The 15986-nt window shown below is 34.9% G+C and overlaps 1 protein-coding gene and 1 long non-coding RNA gene across 2 annotated transcripts; one reads left to right on the top strand and one right to left on the bottom strand.

Moving 5' to 3' along the window:
* The first annotated feature begins 53 nt into the window (after window positions 1-53).
* Window positions 54-2513, top strand: LOC115923551. The gene is made up of 2 exons (XR_004063961.1): window positions 54-2336; window positions 2385-2513. It is a non-coding gene; the product is annotated as an uncharacterized LOC115923551 (long non-coding RNA).
* A 365-nt stretch (window positions 2514-2878) lies between these two features.
* LOC593089 (dynein regulatory complex subunit 3) lies at window positions 2879-15505 on the bottom strand. The gene is made up of 12 exons (XM_792580.5): window positions 15373-15505; window positions 13804-14052; window positions 13021-13137; window positions 11723-11889; window positions 10779-10925; window positions 10119-10238; window positions 9070-9182; window positions 8091-8265; window positions 7338-7469; window positions 6008-6078; window positions 4542-4665; window positions 2879-3833 (listed from the first exon to the last, which is right to left on the bottom strand). Exons 2-12 carry the CDS (start codon window positions 13961-13963, stop codon window positions 3588-3590), a joined length of 1572 nt encoding a protein of 523 aa, XP_797673.1. The 5' UTR covers window positions 13964-14052; window positions 15373-15505; the 3' UTR covers window positions 2879-3587.
* Between the last annotated feature and the right edge of the window lie 481 nt (window positions 15506-15986).

The raw sequence follows: 15986 nt of genomic DNA, 5'->3' as shown, positions 1-15986 counted from the left end.
CTGGGCTCATTATGTATGCAAAAGAGCTCCTGATCGCGTTATCTCAAGAACTGATTGATGGATTACCGCCAAACTTGGGTCATGTATGTCTCTTGCAAAGCCAATAAACTGATTAGATTTTGGAGTCAGGTCACAGGGCTCATTTTGTATGCAAAATTAGCTTGTGATCAAATGCATTGTCAATAGAACCGACAGATGGATTACTATCAAACTCAGGACATGTACGTAATCTTGCAGAGCCAATAAACTGATTAGTTTTAGGGTCATGAGGTCAAAGATCAAAGGGTCATACATGTATATGAAAAATAGCTTGTAATCACGATATTAATTAACGATGTTAATGGATATTAATCAAACTTGAATTTTCTAAATTGCTTCTGTTTTGGTTTGTAAAATCACTCTATGAAGATCCATCTAGTTATTGATTCGTATCGATCTCAAGTCTCTGAATCGGTCACAAACTTAACAAACTCTTTTTTTTTTTAAATAGATTTATGATTCTGTTCTGAATAAAAGGGGTTCCATGTGGCTGCACTATATTCAACACATGTGTTTCTTCACATACTTATATAAAGAGATACTGCAAGTTTAAATACATTCTCAATTACAGGGTATAAACATAGAGCTGCATTTCTTAGACTACTCGACGCATCGGCTTGAAATATGGCCTGCACGGACCAACGGAACTCAAGTCCGACTTGGGTTCCATGCTTTATGTTTTATGTTATTCTGTATTATCTTCTTGCCCCTTCTCCGATGGCTCATAAAATGCAGGGTAAAGTTTGTGATTTATACCCCTACCCCAAAGAGCGAGAGATAGTAAAGAGGAAGGGAAGAGTGGAGAGAAGTGGATGAAAGAGGGTGGACAGAGCTGTTCACAAATTATTTTGTAGATGATTGGCAGTCCTAAGAACCAAGTCCAAGTCCATCCTAGATGGTTCCTACCCTTTAGACTGAAGGCTCCATAAGCAACGTCCTGGTGATGTAAATGAAAAGGGTCTGACAGTGATAGACACAACGCTCATTCCTGTATGCACTACAATATAAAGATAATTAAAACATTTTGTTGCATAAAATGTGCATTGTGATAGTGCACTGTATCAGTGTAAAATTGTATACTGCGATGAAATACAAAATTAGAAATGCCTCTGCAGTGCACCCATGAGCAACGTCTGCATTGTGTTGCATTTGTACTCAATTTGACTTGAGTCCAAGTCTAAATACATTGTGCTACAACACTGGTGATTGGTACACTTTATAAAGCTGCAATCAATTTTCATAAATTGCAACTCTTTATAAGATGGAGCCTAGGTTTATGAGAGTTGGGTATGAATCAGTGTAACTGGAGGTACAAAATGGGAGAAAAGAGAGAAAAGGAGAAAGAGGGGGAGATAGTAAAGAGAAGGGGAAGAGAAGAGAGAAGTGGAGGAAAAAGGGTGGACAAGGAATGCAGAAGGTTGAGTATGCAGATTATATGGATAGGCAATACAAAAATCACAACACACCACCACCACCACATAGACAGAAAAGTCTAGAATTAATTTCAATGTACTAATTAGTTCTCAGCAGATGAACAGTCCAACTCCATTCCATACAAGATACAACACTCAAAAATGTATCAACACTACAATTATATTTACAAATAAACCAATTTATTCATACATATATATATATACACAGTGGAATCAACAAGGCTCAATGTAACAGATAAAAGCATTAATTTTTGTACATATTTACATCTAATGAACAATGCTACTGCTCTTGATCAAATCACAGTTAAACAAGGTGCATATCAGTATCTATGTTGGGTCAGAGTGGTATAAATTATTTTTTTAGAGTCATATTTTTTTCTTCATTTTCTGCTTGCAACCTCACTGACTATGTTTTGAAGGATTGTGAAAGATTAGGGACAAAGGGTTGTCACTTTGATATCCAATAAAAAAACAAATAAATAATACAGATGAATGCGACTGCATCTCCAATATGCACAATCAAATCAGTTTATCCTTTACTGTATAGCAAGGTACTATTATTATTATTATCACAATTGTTCAGTTTGTTGATTGCTTATGACATATCTTTTGCTATATGCACAACTCGCTGTATAAAGCTATCATAAAAAATCAGGTCTTGCCTCTTTGAAAATTTCAATTATTCAAATTTAGTGAGATATATCTTCTAAGTAGGCCATACAGATTTATCAGAACCAGAAACAGTTCACGATGTGAGACCAAAAGAGGTTGGTATACAAGGTGTTTCATGAATAAATTAGATATTCTTTAGCAGCACTGATTTAATTTGCCGTTTGTTTTCCCTAAAGGTTCACACTTCCGAAGGTACATTACTAGGAAGGTTTGTAACTCTGAAGGTTCACACTTCCAAAGGTACATTACTAGGAAGGTTTGTAACTCTGAAGGTTCACACTTCCGAAGGTACATTACTAGGAAGGTTTGTAACTCTCAAGGTTCACACTTCCGAAGGTACATTACTAGGAAGGTTTGTAACTCTCAAGGTTCACACTTCCGAAGGTACATTACTAGGAAGGTTTGTAACTGAAGGTTCATACTAAAGTCCTCCGGTTCGTACAGTGTATTTCCATAAATGAAATAGGGTTCATAATTTCGCAAAGGACAAAGAACCCTGTATCGTTTTTCGGAATTATAAACCTGATGAATAAGGAAATTTCAAAATTATGAAAACTGTTTAATTTGCAAAACAATAAACCCATTTCATTTTCAGAATAATGAACCCCTTTTTACTTATAGAATTATTAACTTTCAGACAAATTAAACTTACCGGAATAATGCAATAAACAATCGGAATTAAGGACCCTATTTAATTTTCGGATTTATGAACTCCCTGGTATGGGAAATTTGTATCTTGGTATTACAAGCCTTCTGAAAAAAACTTCTTTTTTTTTTCTTCAGAAAAAGAGTGCCTCCCAGGCTGGAAGTGAGGATCTATTTAAGTGCATTGCATGGGTGAATAAAAGGTGTGTGTGATGGGCAAGAATGGATGCCTATGTCCATATCATGTTTCATTCATATCAAGGACAGGCCTATTCTTCAAATGTAACAATAATTCATTGGTATATTGTATGTGCATTCTTTACAGTACCAATCCCAAAAGGTGTTGTGTCTTGATGAAGATCATAATGAATGTAGTTGCCAGGTTGGACAACCTTTGACAAATAATTGCTGTAAATACTCAAGAACAACATTTTCCAGTTTTGCCTTCCCAAAGTCGTAATGCATTAAAACGGCCATAGAATACAACTTACAATAGTAAATATGTGTATTAGGCTATTGTATTGAGCAGCAATTTCAAAATTATAAGAAAAACAAATGTAAGTCAGAAATACATGTACCTACTCATATCCATCGGAGTAACATGTAAACACATATCAGGGCTATTAGTTACATATTATGTGATGGCTCCTTGCCCAAATATTATTAATATAAGCAATGCTTAAAATTTACTCATGTCTTCCAAGATTTGATTTGATAATAATCTTCCAACATGCAAAGTCCAGCTAGTACGGTTCCATCAGGAAATGGTCAAATTTCCCTGGCTTTATCTCCAACTTCTCACATCGCATTGGGTAGCTCCATGTTTTCGATATCATCCTTGAGATGGTCAATGAAGTTGTTGATCTCTTTGACGCGGTCCCTGTTCCTGGCCACCTCCTCCTCATTATGGATACGCTCCATGAGTGCTCCCAGCCAGCCATTGGCACGCTGAATGATGTCGTCTTCTCGGTTGTCAATCTTCAGGAGATGGACGTCGTGGGAGGCGCTCACGGCATTGGTGATGGTATCTTTGTCAACCAAGAGCTATTGAGAAATGATTCAAGAACTGCTTGTTAGGAATGGAACATTATCGTGGCCGGATTTTTTTTTTTATTGCGAGGGGGGGAGGGGGCTCACAGCCTTGATGAAGGCATCCTTGTTGGTCAAGTACTACAGAGGAATGGTTTGAGATGGGAGGGAACATCCTCATTAAAAAACAAGATTTTTACATTAGCTCACAGTGTTTACAATTGTAATAAATTCAATCATGGTCATATCCCTATATTGACATTCCATAATATTTCATTAGACAAGACATAGTGGAAAGTGCTCTACAGACACTCATATTACATACATGCCAACTGTTCAGATTAAAGAGGAACATTCCTCTTTTTGGGAGAAGATAATTATCATTTTAATGCAGGTGTTCCTCTTCCTGTACAAATTTGTCTGTAGTATTGAATAGGAGAGTTAGGATTGTTCCTCTTTTTTTTTTAAATAGCATAATTTGTACAGATTTCTGATTTTCAAATGTTGGCATGTATGATATTAACAAGCAAGTTTTGCCAGTCCCACTTCCTTGTATTCTAGCCCTGATACCTGATATAACATGGCAATCTCCTGGTCACATTACTAGTATATTCTCTGCATTACACGTGAGAATGTACATGAATGGGGGGGGGGGGGAGGGGTGCTAACTGAACATCTATAGCATGTAAAGCAACAAGTAGAACATGTCTTTTAAGTACATACCATTCTAAGATCTTCTGGTAGTTCATCATCCAGTTCATTCTTGACATATTTCTCCAGTGTGATATGGGCAATCTCCAGCAGACGTTCATGATGGATATTCTCTAGATCTCTGACCTGAGATATCGTGGATTCAAGTGGTTAAGGATATTAGGAATATAAGTTGAACTTAATGAAAGAGGTTAAATTGGGGATAAAAACTGATCTTAAAGATACTATGTCCCTTTTGCAGCCAACATCAAATTCTGTAGAACTTTGCAGGAATTATGAATATGTCATGTACAAGTATGTCCTACAGTATCTGTGAAATTTAAACGTTAGCAGTGTCCTAATATTCAAATTATGCAAAGAAACCCGTTTAATTGCTAGACTTCACTGTCAGACACTATTGAGTGACTGACTGGCTTTTTTTCTTCTTTGGTAATAACATACATAAAATGAGCTGTAAAGGGTACATGAGCATTTTCCTACATCAATAACCCACTTCTTGTAATGGCCAAAATTAACTGATTGAATCTGTGCGCAGCATAAAATGTACGACCATTCGGTGCAATGGTCTGAAAAGTCAGACTATCACTTATTGGCTCTATAGCTCCTAAGTCGATTTGACAACCAATAGTCGTTATTTTCCCACTTAACGACATTTTCAAGCCCCCCTTTTTTTGGGGAAGTTCTAAATTGGTATTATCTTTCAAATGACGTTGGAATTTAACCTTTTCATATTTTGGCCTGCAGATGGGACATAGTACCTTTAAGCTGATTGGAAAAGAGAAACCAAAACAAGAACAATGCAATTATGTGTCTAATATGCCTCTGCCTATACCGTATGTATGTTCATTTTCATGCTCATACAATATATTTACTTGAGACCAGTTTGGTCGTCTTTGGTTCTTTTTTTTTAAGTTATCACAGTAATACAATATTTTCTGGAAATTTAAACATTTTTATGACCCAGTGATCTTTCACTCTTACCTTTGCTTATCGTTAATTGCTTTTCAAGTTATCATGGTAACAAGCTATTGTCTGGCATTTGTAAACAATTTTATGACTCTGTGACCTTTGACCTCTTCCACCCAAAATCTAATCAGTTTTTCCTAAACTTTACACACATTTTGATAATTGACTGTTTGTTCCTCGAGTTCCAATATATCCCACATATGAAGGTAAGATATGGAAGTAGATGGAAGGAGACTTTTTGTTGACATTCATGCTTTGGAGATACATTGATCTCAAAATCTGACATTGGACAGTCTCTCCATCAGGCATTGCATAATCTTAAACCCAAAGTCAAAATGATCAATCAAACTGCAAACTATTCAGCAATATCAATCAATACTTATTAGTGTATTATATATCTTCTATCTGTACAGCATAGCCCACTCATACAAAGCAGGTGAATGACCAATTCCTGTTCCATCATCACAACCCCATGTCATTGAACTCGTAGTTCTCTTGTATCAAAAGGATATAATCCTTGGACAAATTCCACAAATGATGACACCATGTCTGCTAGGTTCCTTTCAAAATCCTTTATCGTATCCTGGAATTGGGGTAAAAAGACATAAAGCAATTTTACATCATTTGTTATGATAATGCTACAGCTACACATAATATGTTAAAGGTATTACAAAGTTTTGGTATGGGGTCATGAATTTGGTTCAAATTAACATATTGGAAACATATGCGTTCCTACAATATTCATTGATCGTTGTCACGGTTGAAATCGAGTCTAAAGTTATGAAATTATAAATAATAAACTCTTTATAATGTATAGCTCCCTCTCAAGGTCAAGATATTAATTTAGCTATGAAACGATGTTTCTTGACTAAAATCGACCGATTAGCTATTCCCGTTTGGAAATGATATATCACAACTACATATTCTGAGACTTTCAGGGTCCCAGGTACCATTGTACGGCCATAGGCGCTCTTTTGAAATTTATCAAAATTTACCGGGAGCACCGGTAAATTTTTATATTCAATTTTTCTCGAAAACAGAAGTGTTTCAGGGGCTAATTTTTTTAGTGCTTATAATACATCCACAGGGACATCCAAATATATCAAAATTGTAAAGATTCACTATCCACCCAAATTTCAAAATTTCCCAAAACCTCATGTCTTTGGGTTAACCCTTTCAGGAAGTTATCATAAATTATTAGAAAGATATTGTCTCTCTCCCATCTCCCTGATCATCCAAGAACTAAAATAAACTGTGTACCAAACAACTGCATCAAATTAGGACTTGAGAACGCTGTCAAACCAGAAACCTTTGTGAATTGTTGATAACGGCTATTTCTGCATCAATAAACTTTCACAAATCTTTACAAAAATTATTGTAATGATTCAATTATTTTGCACCATGAAACTGTCATAGGATTTTCAAGGTTCAAGGTTCAAGGTTCATTTTATTTCTTTCTTTCACTACATTTTTACATATAATAATAGAACAAAAACAGCATAAGAAAAAACAATTTAAGTGCAATTTTAAGTCGATATATAATCCAAATGAAAGAAAGTGGAGACCTTAGAAAAGCTGGGCTTGTAAGAGCAAGGTCCCCATATAACACATAATCCATCAATGTTTCACTTTTTTAAAAGCTTGTGGTTTTTCATATCATAGAAGCATCACATAGCTACATGTATTATACTGCAACCAGGTATTTTAAATATTAGTTCTTTTTTTTCAGTCTCATATCACAAAGAATACAATACTCTGAATGACACTGTGATAGAGCATGTACCATACATGCTTCTACAGCTAGAAAATGACACTTTGGGAAGAAAAAAACTAGATCTGTACCTCTAGTTGATCCACCAACTGAAGTTCAAATCCCATCAACCTATCCCAAAGTTTGTCAACCTCCTCTTTGTACTCCGTAATCTGGGATTCAATTCCATTTGGATCACTCATCACTGTCAGCTCTGCCACAATCTATAAACAAAAATATATAGGACATGGAAACATTGTGGTTATATGAAATTATGAATAAAAAGGGCCATCATGGAGAACAGCATGGGTACTATTTAGGCTGCATACCCTTGGTAAACAAGACATGATTCTTTATTCATCTTTAAATTTTTCAGCAAAATGAAAACAAGTGTTTTGTTTGTTTATTATATGGGTTGAAATTATAGCATTAATGAAAGAGATAAAGGCTTGATTTTTGTAGACATATTTTACAGCAACAGGCATGAGCACCCAGAAGGGGTGTTGTTTGTACGAGAAGCGATCATCATATCATCATAGATTTTGTGGAGTACTATTCCAAGACTAATTCAATGTTCTCATTTCCATCTCTCAAAATAATACAATCTTCACTCTCCCAGGAAACAACAAAACTTCAGAGATATTGTTTTCCTTGCTAAATAATTTTAAGCAAGTAATTTCAAAAATGTTTTTTAACTGGCTACCAATTTTGAATTAGATTACCAGCAATTGTTTGTTGGTTTTCATTCTCCTTTAACAAAAATCATACCAATTAATTGAATTGAATTGTTATATATATAATATTTGAATTGAGAGAGATTGAACCCTTCTCTATATACATTGTACCTTCTTTTTGTACTTGTTGAATTCATTGATGATGACTACAGCCATCTCCTTGTTCTCATCCTTGGCTTCCTGCACACAAGAATAGAACTCGTCCACCTCCTTGCATCGCTTCTCATGCTCCTGCAACCCAAAGGCAAAGACCTGCTGGCAAATGGCCACCATCTTCTCCTTGTAAGTGCACAGCAGTTAAGGGTTAAACAAGATGAAATGTTGCCAAGAAACAGTACATGCATTAATTGGCTTGATTTCGTTCCACTACAGAAAATGTTTTTTTTAATTTGTATTTACATGTTGGTGATAGTTATCAAGAAATTATTTTAATGTTTTTGTTTATTATTGGCTTTGTTTTGTTTTTATGATTTGGCACATATTTTTATTACTATTATTTTAAATGTACATTACATGATATTTATTTCAGATGAGGTGTAAAGCGAATGTATATTTCTGTTTGAATTATTTGTTGTTAAATGAATTTGATAACCAAATAAATACCTCAGAAGAGGAAAAGAAATTACATGTTGCCCAGTAGTCTGTTTTAAACAATTTCTGACCTTTGACATATGCCTTCTTTATAATATACCAAAAATCTTGCATAGCATCAATGTTTGGTTGGAATTGCTTCATAATGCTTTTAAAGTATCCAGTAACTTTTCTAGGATTTTTAAATATTCTTCTGACCTTTGACCTCTAACACCCAAAATCCAATCAGTTTATCCCTGCATACCATAACATACTTCATTCATTATTTTGGTTTAAATTGCTTCAGATCTTCTCAAACCATCTCGGAACAAAATACCTTATGAAATTTAATTGATTCTTACCACCGTTATGATCCTGTAACCTTTGGCCATTGACCTCTTTGGAAAGTACATAACAAAATCATATTGTATCCATCAGACTGATTCATAAATGATGACACATTCTTTATTTACAACTTATCCTGAATAGGCTAATGATTTGTTTGTTTGGAAAAGGATATACAGCCAATAGTTCATCGACCCCAGGTAGGGCTCCCAGTTTGCTTGCTTCAGGGTCCTCAGCAAACATGTTATCAAAGAGATGTGGTCCATCTAGGTTCTCAACATAGGCAAGCTAGATGTAAATATCAAAGAGATTTATTAATGATCAATATTTATGACCATAAATTAAATGTAGGGAAGCTAGATTTGCATGATGAAAATACATGATCTATAAATAGAAATGAGAAATCATCCATCTTGGTTCTCAACATAGGCAAGCTGGATGTACACATTAAAAACACATTTGACTGAGAAATACTCATGACCTTAAAATATGCCAGGTCCATATATATTATCAACATAGGCAACCTGGTGGTCAACAATAAAGATATATACATATATGCATGATGAATAATCATCACCCTTAGATATATGGCAGGACCACCTAGGTTCTTAACATCGGCAAGCTACATATGTAATTTGCAAAATTGCCTTAGATTGTGTCAAAGCAATATTTTCAGTATGAATATAGAATCTTGATTCAAGCCTTAGAATAAGATGTTATGCAGGACCATTTTGCCTTAAAACATAGGCAAGCTTGATACATACTATTCACACCATGCACATCTGTATCACTGCTCTTTCTGTTCTTCTCAAGATAACCTTTCTACTGTCTTCACATCATAGTTTCTAAACCATATACTATCATTGTTCTATCAAAAGTCTTGCCTTTTATTCTCATTGTAAAACTGCTACCAGCTAGGTTTGAGGTCGATTACCCTTTTACTGACCCGACTACAGGCCTTGTTTCACGAAACCGTCACAAGTACAAGTTTATCAACATCCCATTGCAACATGTGCATTTAAAATCATTGTGCCATTCAAAGGGATGATGCAAGGGTGACAAGCAAGATCATTAGAAGGAAAAAAAAGAGTAGGTAGTCATAATAAATATCAACATTAATCTTTATCACCAAGTACTGAATACTGGGCTGATCTTGATACCAGAGTGGACATCCCTACTGAACATTAAACCCTAGAAATAATTTCATAAGTTTTGATTTATTACCTTCTGCTTCTCAAACTTGCTCTCTTTGAGTTCTATCTCCAACCTCTTGTTCTCTGCTGCTGTCTCATCAGCCATCAGTTCTTCGATAGCATACTTGTACTGCTCCATAGCTGCCGTTTTCTGATGAACAAGAAGAGTAGAATATAGAAGGTATGGTATGGTATGGTATTTATTTCATTCTTCATAAAAAACATATACAATACATACAGAGTATTAGAGGTGAAATGGAATGCAGTACACGTGCTGATATCAAACTCTTCTCCATATGAAAACTTCCACTAGCATAAACTCCTCTGCTGGGTAAAGGAAAATTATATCCATTATTCTGGCATCCATGCAGTAATCATATTGGGTTTCTATATTGTAACACAAAATTGTGAACTTTTTCTTTTTCTTTCTTTCTCCTTAACAAAATTCCTCCAACATTCAGTCCCCTCCAACATCTGTTTCCAAAAGCATACTGAATTTATAGCCTTCTACTTTAATAATTGCAATAGGTGATACATTATTTAACACTAATTCAAGCCACATGGAATAATAGTCCCCCCCCCCCCCCACCAAAAGAATAAATAAATAGATAAACTGCAATCGACACCAATCAACTGTAAAATCAATCAAATTTGTCAAATAAAATGAAGTCAGTTCTTCTTTGATACTTACTGTGTTTCCATCGATGAGCCTAAAATCCAGGTAGGCCAGGGTGGGAATGTGAGCAACGACAAACTGCTTGTAGTTTGCATCATCGCAGAATGGATTGCCTGCCAGGTTGAGTGTTCGCAAACCTTTAAATCTTCTCAAGTAGATTAACTGAAAGATTTGCAAAGATAAGACAATTAAGCACAGACTGCACTGTGGATTGGTTGCATGGCAGGGTAATTATGTGAAAGTAAGAACGATACTGTTTGTGTTTGAATAAGATATAAACATTTCATGTTTTATATACATACTTTAAAATACAGTACCTAGCTCAAAGCTTTTTGTTGAAAGGAATGTTGTTACAATTTGCTTGACATACCAATACCACACCTTGTATCAAATTTACATCAAATCTCAGCAAGATGTTAATTACTAGGAACAAATTTCATTTTCATTTTCACCTCCAAACTTCAAAAGACCACACTTACATTTGAGAAGAGACTTGAAGTGAGCTAGACAGTAGACATAGTCATAATTATTTTCTCATCCTGTCGATGATTCTTTCATTGGTACTGTTTCAGTTTGCTTCTTTTGTAAAATGGACGCAATATGGCGCATGTTGCTTTGTAAGGCAAGTACACAAGATAGATTGTACATCATAACTAAAACCAAGTTTGGCCAATCTATGTGTATGATTTAGCTCTGTTGATACTTACCAGTATTGAGAATTGAAAATAATTATCACTGATTTTGGCTTTATCATATTTCAACACTTTCCACCATTTAGATTTCTTTCAACTTTTTACATGTTATTAAGTGCATTTTTTAAATAGAAATATACATGTACCAGTTGAAATGTTTTCTGTGGCAAATTAGTAGGAGGTTTTAGGCCTGCAGAGGCTTCTAGAAACTTTGCAAAATAATAAATAGGAATTATTTTACTAATTAAGTATGTGTAGGCTACTTACATTTTCTAGAGAAGAAAGGTTATTATTGCCAACTGAAAAAACATGAAGTTGGGTGAGGCTGTCCATATTCTCTAAGGTTGCGATACGGTTGTTATACAAAGTCAGGTCCTCCAGTTTCTCTAGCTTTTCTAAACCTTCTACCACTTCAATATTGTTGAAGGAGAGGTCTGTTAGGAGAACGAAGAGGAATAAAAACAATTAAAATGCATTGATCAGATGCATTAAAAAAAAAATACCGTTTACATGTATATCTAAACTTGGAATATGCTCCCCCCCCAAAAAAAAAATAATAAATAAATAAAAAAAAAAAAAAAAAAAAATATATATATATATATATATATATATATATATATATATATATACACTGTATATGTGTATACAATAATTGAATAAATAAACAAGAATAAAAGTTCTAAAAAATAATAACAATATCAATAGTAATATTAATAATGAATTAATGATTAAGACTATTTAAAAGATCAAGAGAGCCACAGACAGTTTCAAGTTGTAACACAGTTTTATGTTATATAATAGTTTGGGAGTGTTAAACTGTGGCCTCAAATCATAAAATTGCTGTGGTTTTAAAAATACTCCTTCTTTTAAAATTGCTGCCATTGCTGCGATTATCATGAAGTACAATTATCAGACTTTACGTCAATACTATAAAATACAAGAAATTAATTTCTTCTGCTAATATCAATAGGAAAGGTATACACTTAAGAAGTGATATACATGTGCATTGTTCCATATTTAATACTGATCAATAGTTTTTCCCTCTCCTTTGCCACTACATTTTATGGTTAAGAACAAGCCAAATCAACCATGCATCTGCATCTTTCTCTGTTTCTAAATAATGAATACTTAGCCAAGATAGGAAGATAATTAAAACTCAAACTTAAAAAATAGAAAAAATTAAATACTTTCTTATCTACTACATTACAGTATTATGCTCACTAAAATTGAATTTGAAAACTAACTGTCGAACTAGGAATTTCAAGATATTCAGCAAGTGATCTAGATTGGCATATGACGAACAGCACAGAATTTTGATTTGCAAAAGTTTCTTGCCCCTATTAAAAGTGCATGCCATAGAGCTATATTTGCTATAAATTTCAGCTCACAAAAGTTTCTGATATTATAGTACAAGCTATTTAGGTGACTGGGGTAATATATCTGTAAAACGCTTAGAGACATCGTAGATGTATTAAGCGCTATATAAAAGCGGAATACTATTATTATCATTAGATGAAAGATTCATATTTTTTTAATACATTTATTCTTGAAGTTGAATAACTTACCAAGCCAAACAAGATGAGCAAGAGTGTCTAAACCTTCAATCTTCTCAATGATGTTGTTATCTAGCTGCAGCTTGACCAAATTGTTGAATTGCCACAAGTTGTCAACTTTGAGAATATCTAAACATTGAAATTGGGGAACAAATAGATAAAGTGCTACATCAATGTCTATGAACTTGTTTGAAAATTCATCTTCTCCTAATCTGAGGTCTAACATACTTTGTATTTAAATACACTGCCTTGCTTTACAATTACATTCCAACAATGTATATTTGGATTGTAACAAATTCATGGACAACTCTCCTTTTTCATGTGTACAAATATATCATAAATTTCAGTTTCTCATCTAACAAAGTGCCTTGTCTCTTGGGGCACTAGTCAAAATATGTTATGGATAGCATATTATTATAAACCCTCTAAAAGTAAAGACCCTCCTGAGCTATACATTTAAAAATATTGACATTCTAGTCACTTTGTTGGATTTCCCTTTGACTTCTAAGAAATGTCTAGGCACAAGCCTCCCCCCCCCCCCCCCTCTTCAATGATGATCTGATATTGCTCCTGTGGCATTAAATCTGGGCTTTATCTTGCCCAAATGTAGGGTTAGGGTTATGGCTGCAACTAGAATTTATTTTAGGTTTATTGTTTATTGGAGTATCTATAGTGTTTGGTTTAGGGATGAAGTGAGGGATTCGTTTAGAGTATGAAATTGGTCACTGGGAGGAGCATGTGTCACCCATAACACCAATCCTAATTGTACATTTAGTCAAGCATTAATTTTATTACTTTTGAAGTCCAGTCTAAGCTGTGTCACATCTGTAAAGTCTATTCCCTCTGCCTTGGCTATCCTGCCGGCTTCTTCCTTGGGCCCCTGCTCCTCGACTGCTTTCTGGAGCATGATCTCATCCACCACAGACGGCTCCACCGTGTCATACAGACGACTCATCTTGGCAGCAGATTCACAATGTCACAATCAATGAGATTGATTTGGTCAAGAAGATTTGACACCTGGCGATAAATTCTTTCCTTTAAGCTCTGTAAAAAAAAATTGCCAAAATAAATTTCAAGTACTGAAGTAGTCTACAATATGGCTGTCATACAAGATCTACTGTCAACGGTATTAGACCTCATTCCCGAACTACATTGTAGCTTTAAAGAATACAGAATTTTCACACGTGTATAAAACAAATGGTTGGTTTGTTTGTTTTACTAGACTGTTTCTTCTTCTTCTCGATCGTAGTAAAGTACCGATTTTGAGTGAATTCAGTTGAGTTTTGTACAGTGGTGTTTGAAATGTTGAGAATCAATAGCACAGCTTTTAATACACAGCCAGGATAGTAATAGCAGCTAGACGTTTATGTGTGACTTGATGCACACTTTTTTGTGAAATTCAGTTATTTCAGAGGCAAAACTAGATTCTACCACACTTAGGAGCATCACTATCCTGGCTGTGTAGTAAAAGCTGCAGCTGTGCTTTTGATTCTCAACATTTCAAACACCACTGTACAAAACTCAACTGAATTTACTCAAAATCGGTACTTTAGTTTAGTGACAATTGATGACACCTAAATAGCAGTAAAATACATTTTCTTCAACTTAGACCTACTGATGTTAAAAAGAATAATTTAAAAATTCAAACTGTAAGTCTAGAAGTCTAGTGTCAAAATTTGCTTAACAGCTGCATCGGCATGCTTGTGTACAGTCTATGCAATATTGTGTGGTGTGTATATTTGTGTATGGCCATGGGTCTAATAATACCTGCCTCACGTACAGCATGCATGCAGTGCTAGAGCAGAGGTCAATACGCATTAGCATTGACTCTCTTAGACAGAAATAACCGTCTGATATGGGTCATTTCTTTAATAAAACTGACATTTGTTGACATAATCGGAGGTCTAGTGGAGCCAGACGGAACCGACGATAGAGAGACTGAAGGCCTAGAGAAGACGTCATTTTAGTCCAGACACACAGCTAGCGCTCGCGCTCCCCCATCATAGACTCTAGGTCTATACTCTATGATATTTATATATATATATATATATATATATATATATATATATATATATATATATATCTTCTAAGTTCTGCACTGGTCACTGGAAGTGGAACTTGGAAGTTGGAGTTGGAAGAGAAGACTTTAAAACGTGCGTAGAATTACACACAAACAAAAACACATATGGGACCGAGATAATGTTTCCGCTGCACCAGAAGCTGTCGACTTGCCGTTGTTCAACTCGTAAATGAACTTAAATATATTTGTGTAAATTAGATTTAGATCATCTATGCCGACTACTTCAACATTCTCACAATATAATTTCATACCAAAATGTTTTAATGAGAATAATCTTAACTTACATCTAATTATGAGCGAAGAATTCCTAGTCAAATCGCGTCCATTGTTGTCATGGCGTTTACGTGTGTACGTCGCGATTTCGACATCCGCTCCTCGAAACTAGCGACCAATAAGCCAGCCGCTCCTTAAACATTGCGACTAATAAGCCAATTATAACTAATTTACTACCTTGGCCTTCAGCATTGTTCTTTACTCTAGATCTCATGTATGTCACATGTCGAAACTTTTTGTCTGGGTCTAATTACTGTTTCAGATCAGGTCCGGAGATTGTCTCACCTTCCTGTTCAGATTCCCTTCGACACATTGCACGAACGATTCTAAAACTATCGTATGACAGTTTAAATAAACATTAATCACCAATTACAGACGTGTGTTTGTGGTGCTCCGTAAATTCCCATATTTTGTGCGTTTATAGTGCACTTTCTTTTGACTGTTATACATCTACGTCTTGGAAATTTTCCTGTGATTGTGGACATTTCACTCTTTTCGACGGTATGTGAACATTTTCCGAGATATATTCGTTTTTCGTCAATTTTAATCCAGTTTTTTAGCGAATTTATATTTCAAATTTGAACACTCTGCGTAGCATCAAAACAATTGTGCGCAAAAATATTGC

This window comes from Strongylocentrotus purpuratus, unplaced genomic scaffold (assembly GCF_000002235.5).
Source record: "Strongylocentrotus purpuratus isolate Spur 01 unplaced genomic scaffold, Spur_5.0 spur5_scaffold_14, whole genome shotgun sequence".
NCBI lineage: Eukaryota > Metazoa > Echinodermata > Echinoidea > Camarodonta > Strongylocentrotidae > Strongylocentrotus > Strongylocentrotus purpuratus.
This window is presented reverse-complemented; position numbering and strand designations above follow the sequence as displayed.

Excerpts from the sequence above, each read along its gene's own strand:
- LOC593089 (XM_792580.5), bottom strand. The coding sequence starts at position 13,963 with ATGAGTCGTCTGTATGACACGGTGGAGCCGTCTGTGGTGGATGAGATC. Across the intron at positions 10,239-10,778 it reads GGCTCATCGATGGAAACACA|AAAACGGCAGCTATGGAGCA; the intron begins GTAAGTATCAAA and ends CTTGTTCATCAG. Across the intron at positions 9,183-10,118 it reads GCAAGTTTGAGAAGCAGAAG|CTTGCCTATGTTGAGAACCT; the intron begins GTAATAAATCAA and ends ATTTACATCTAG.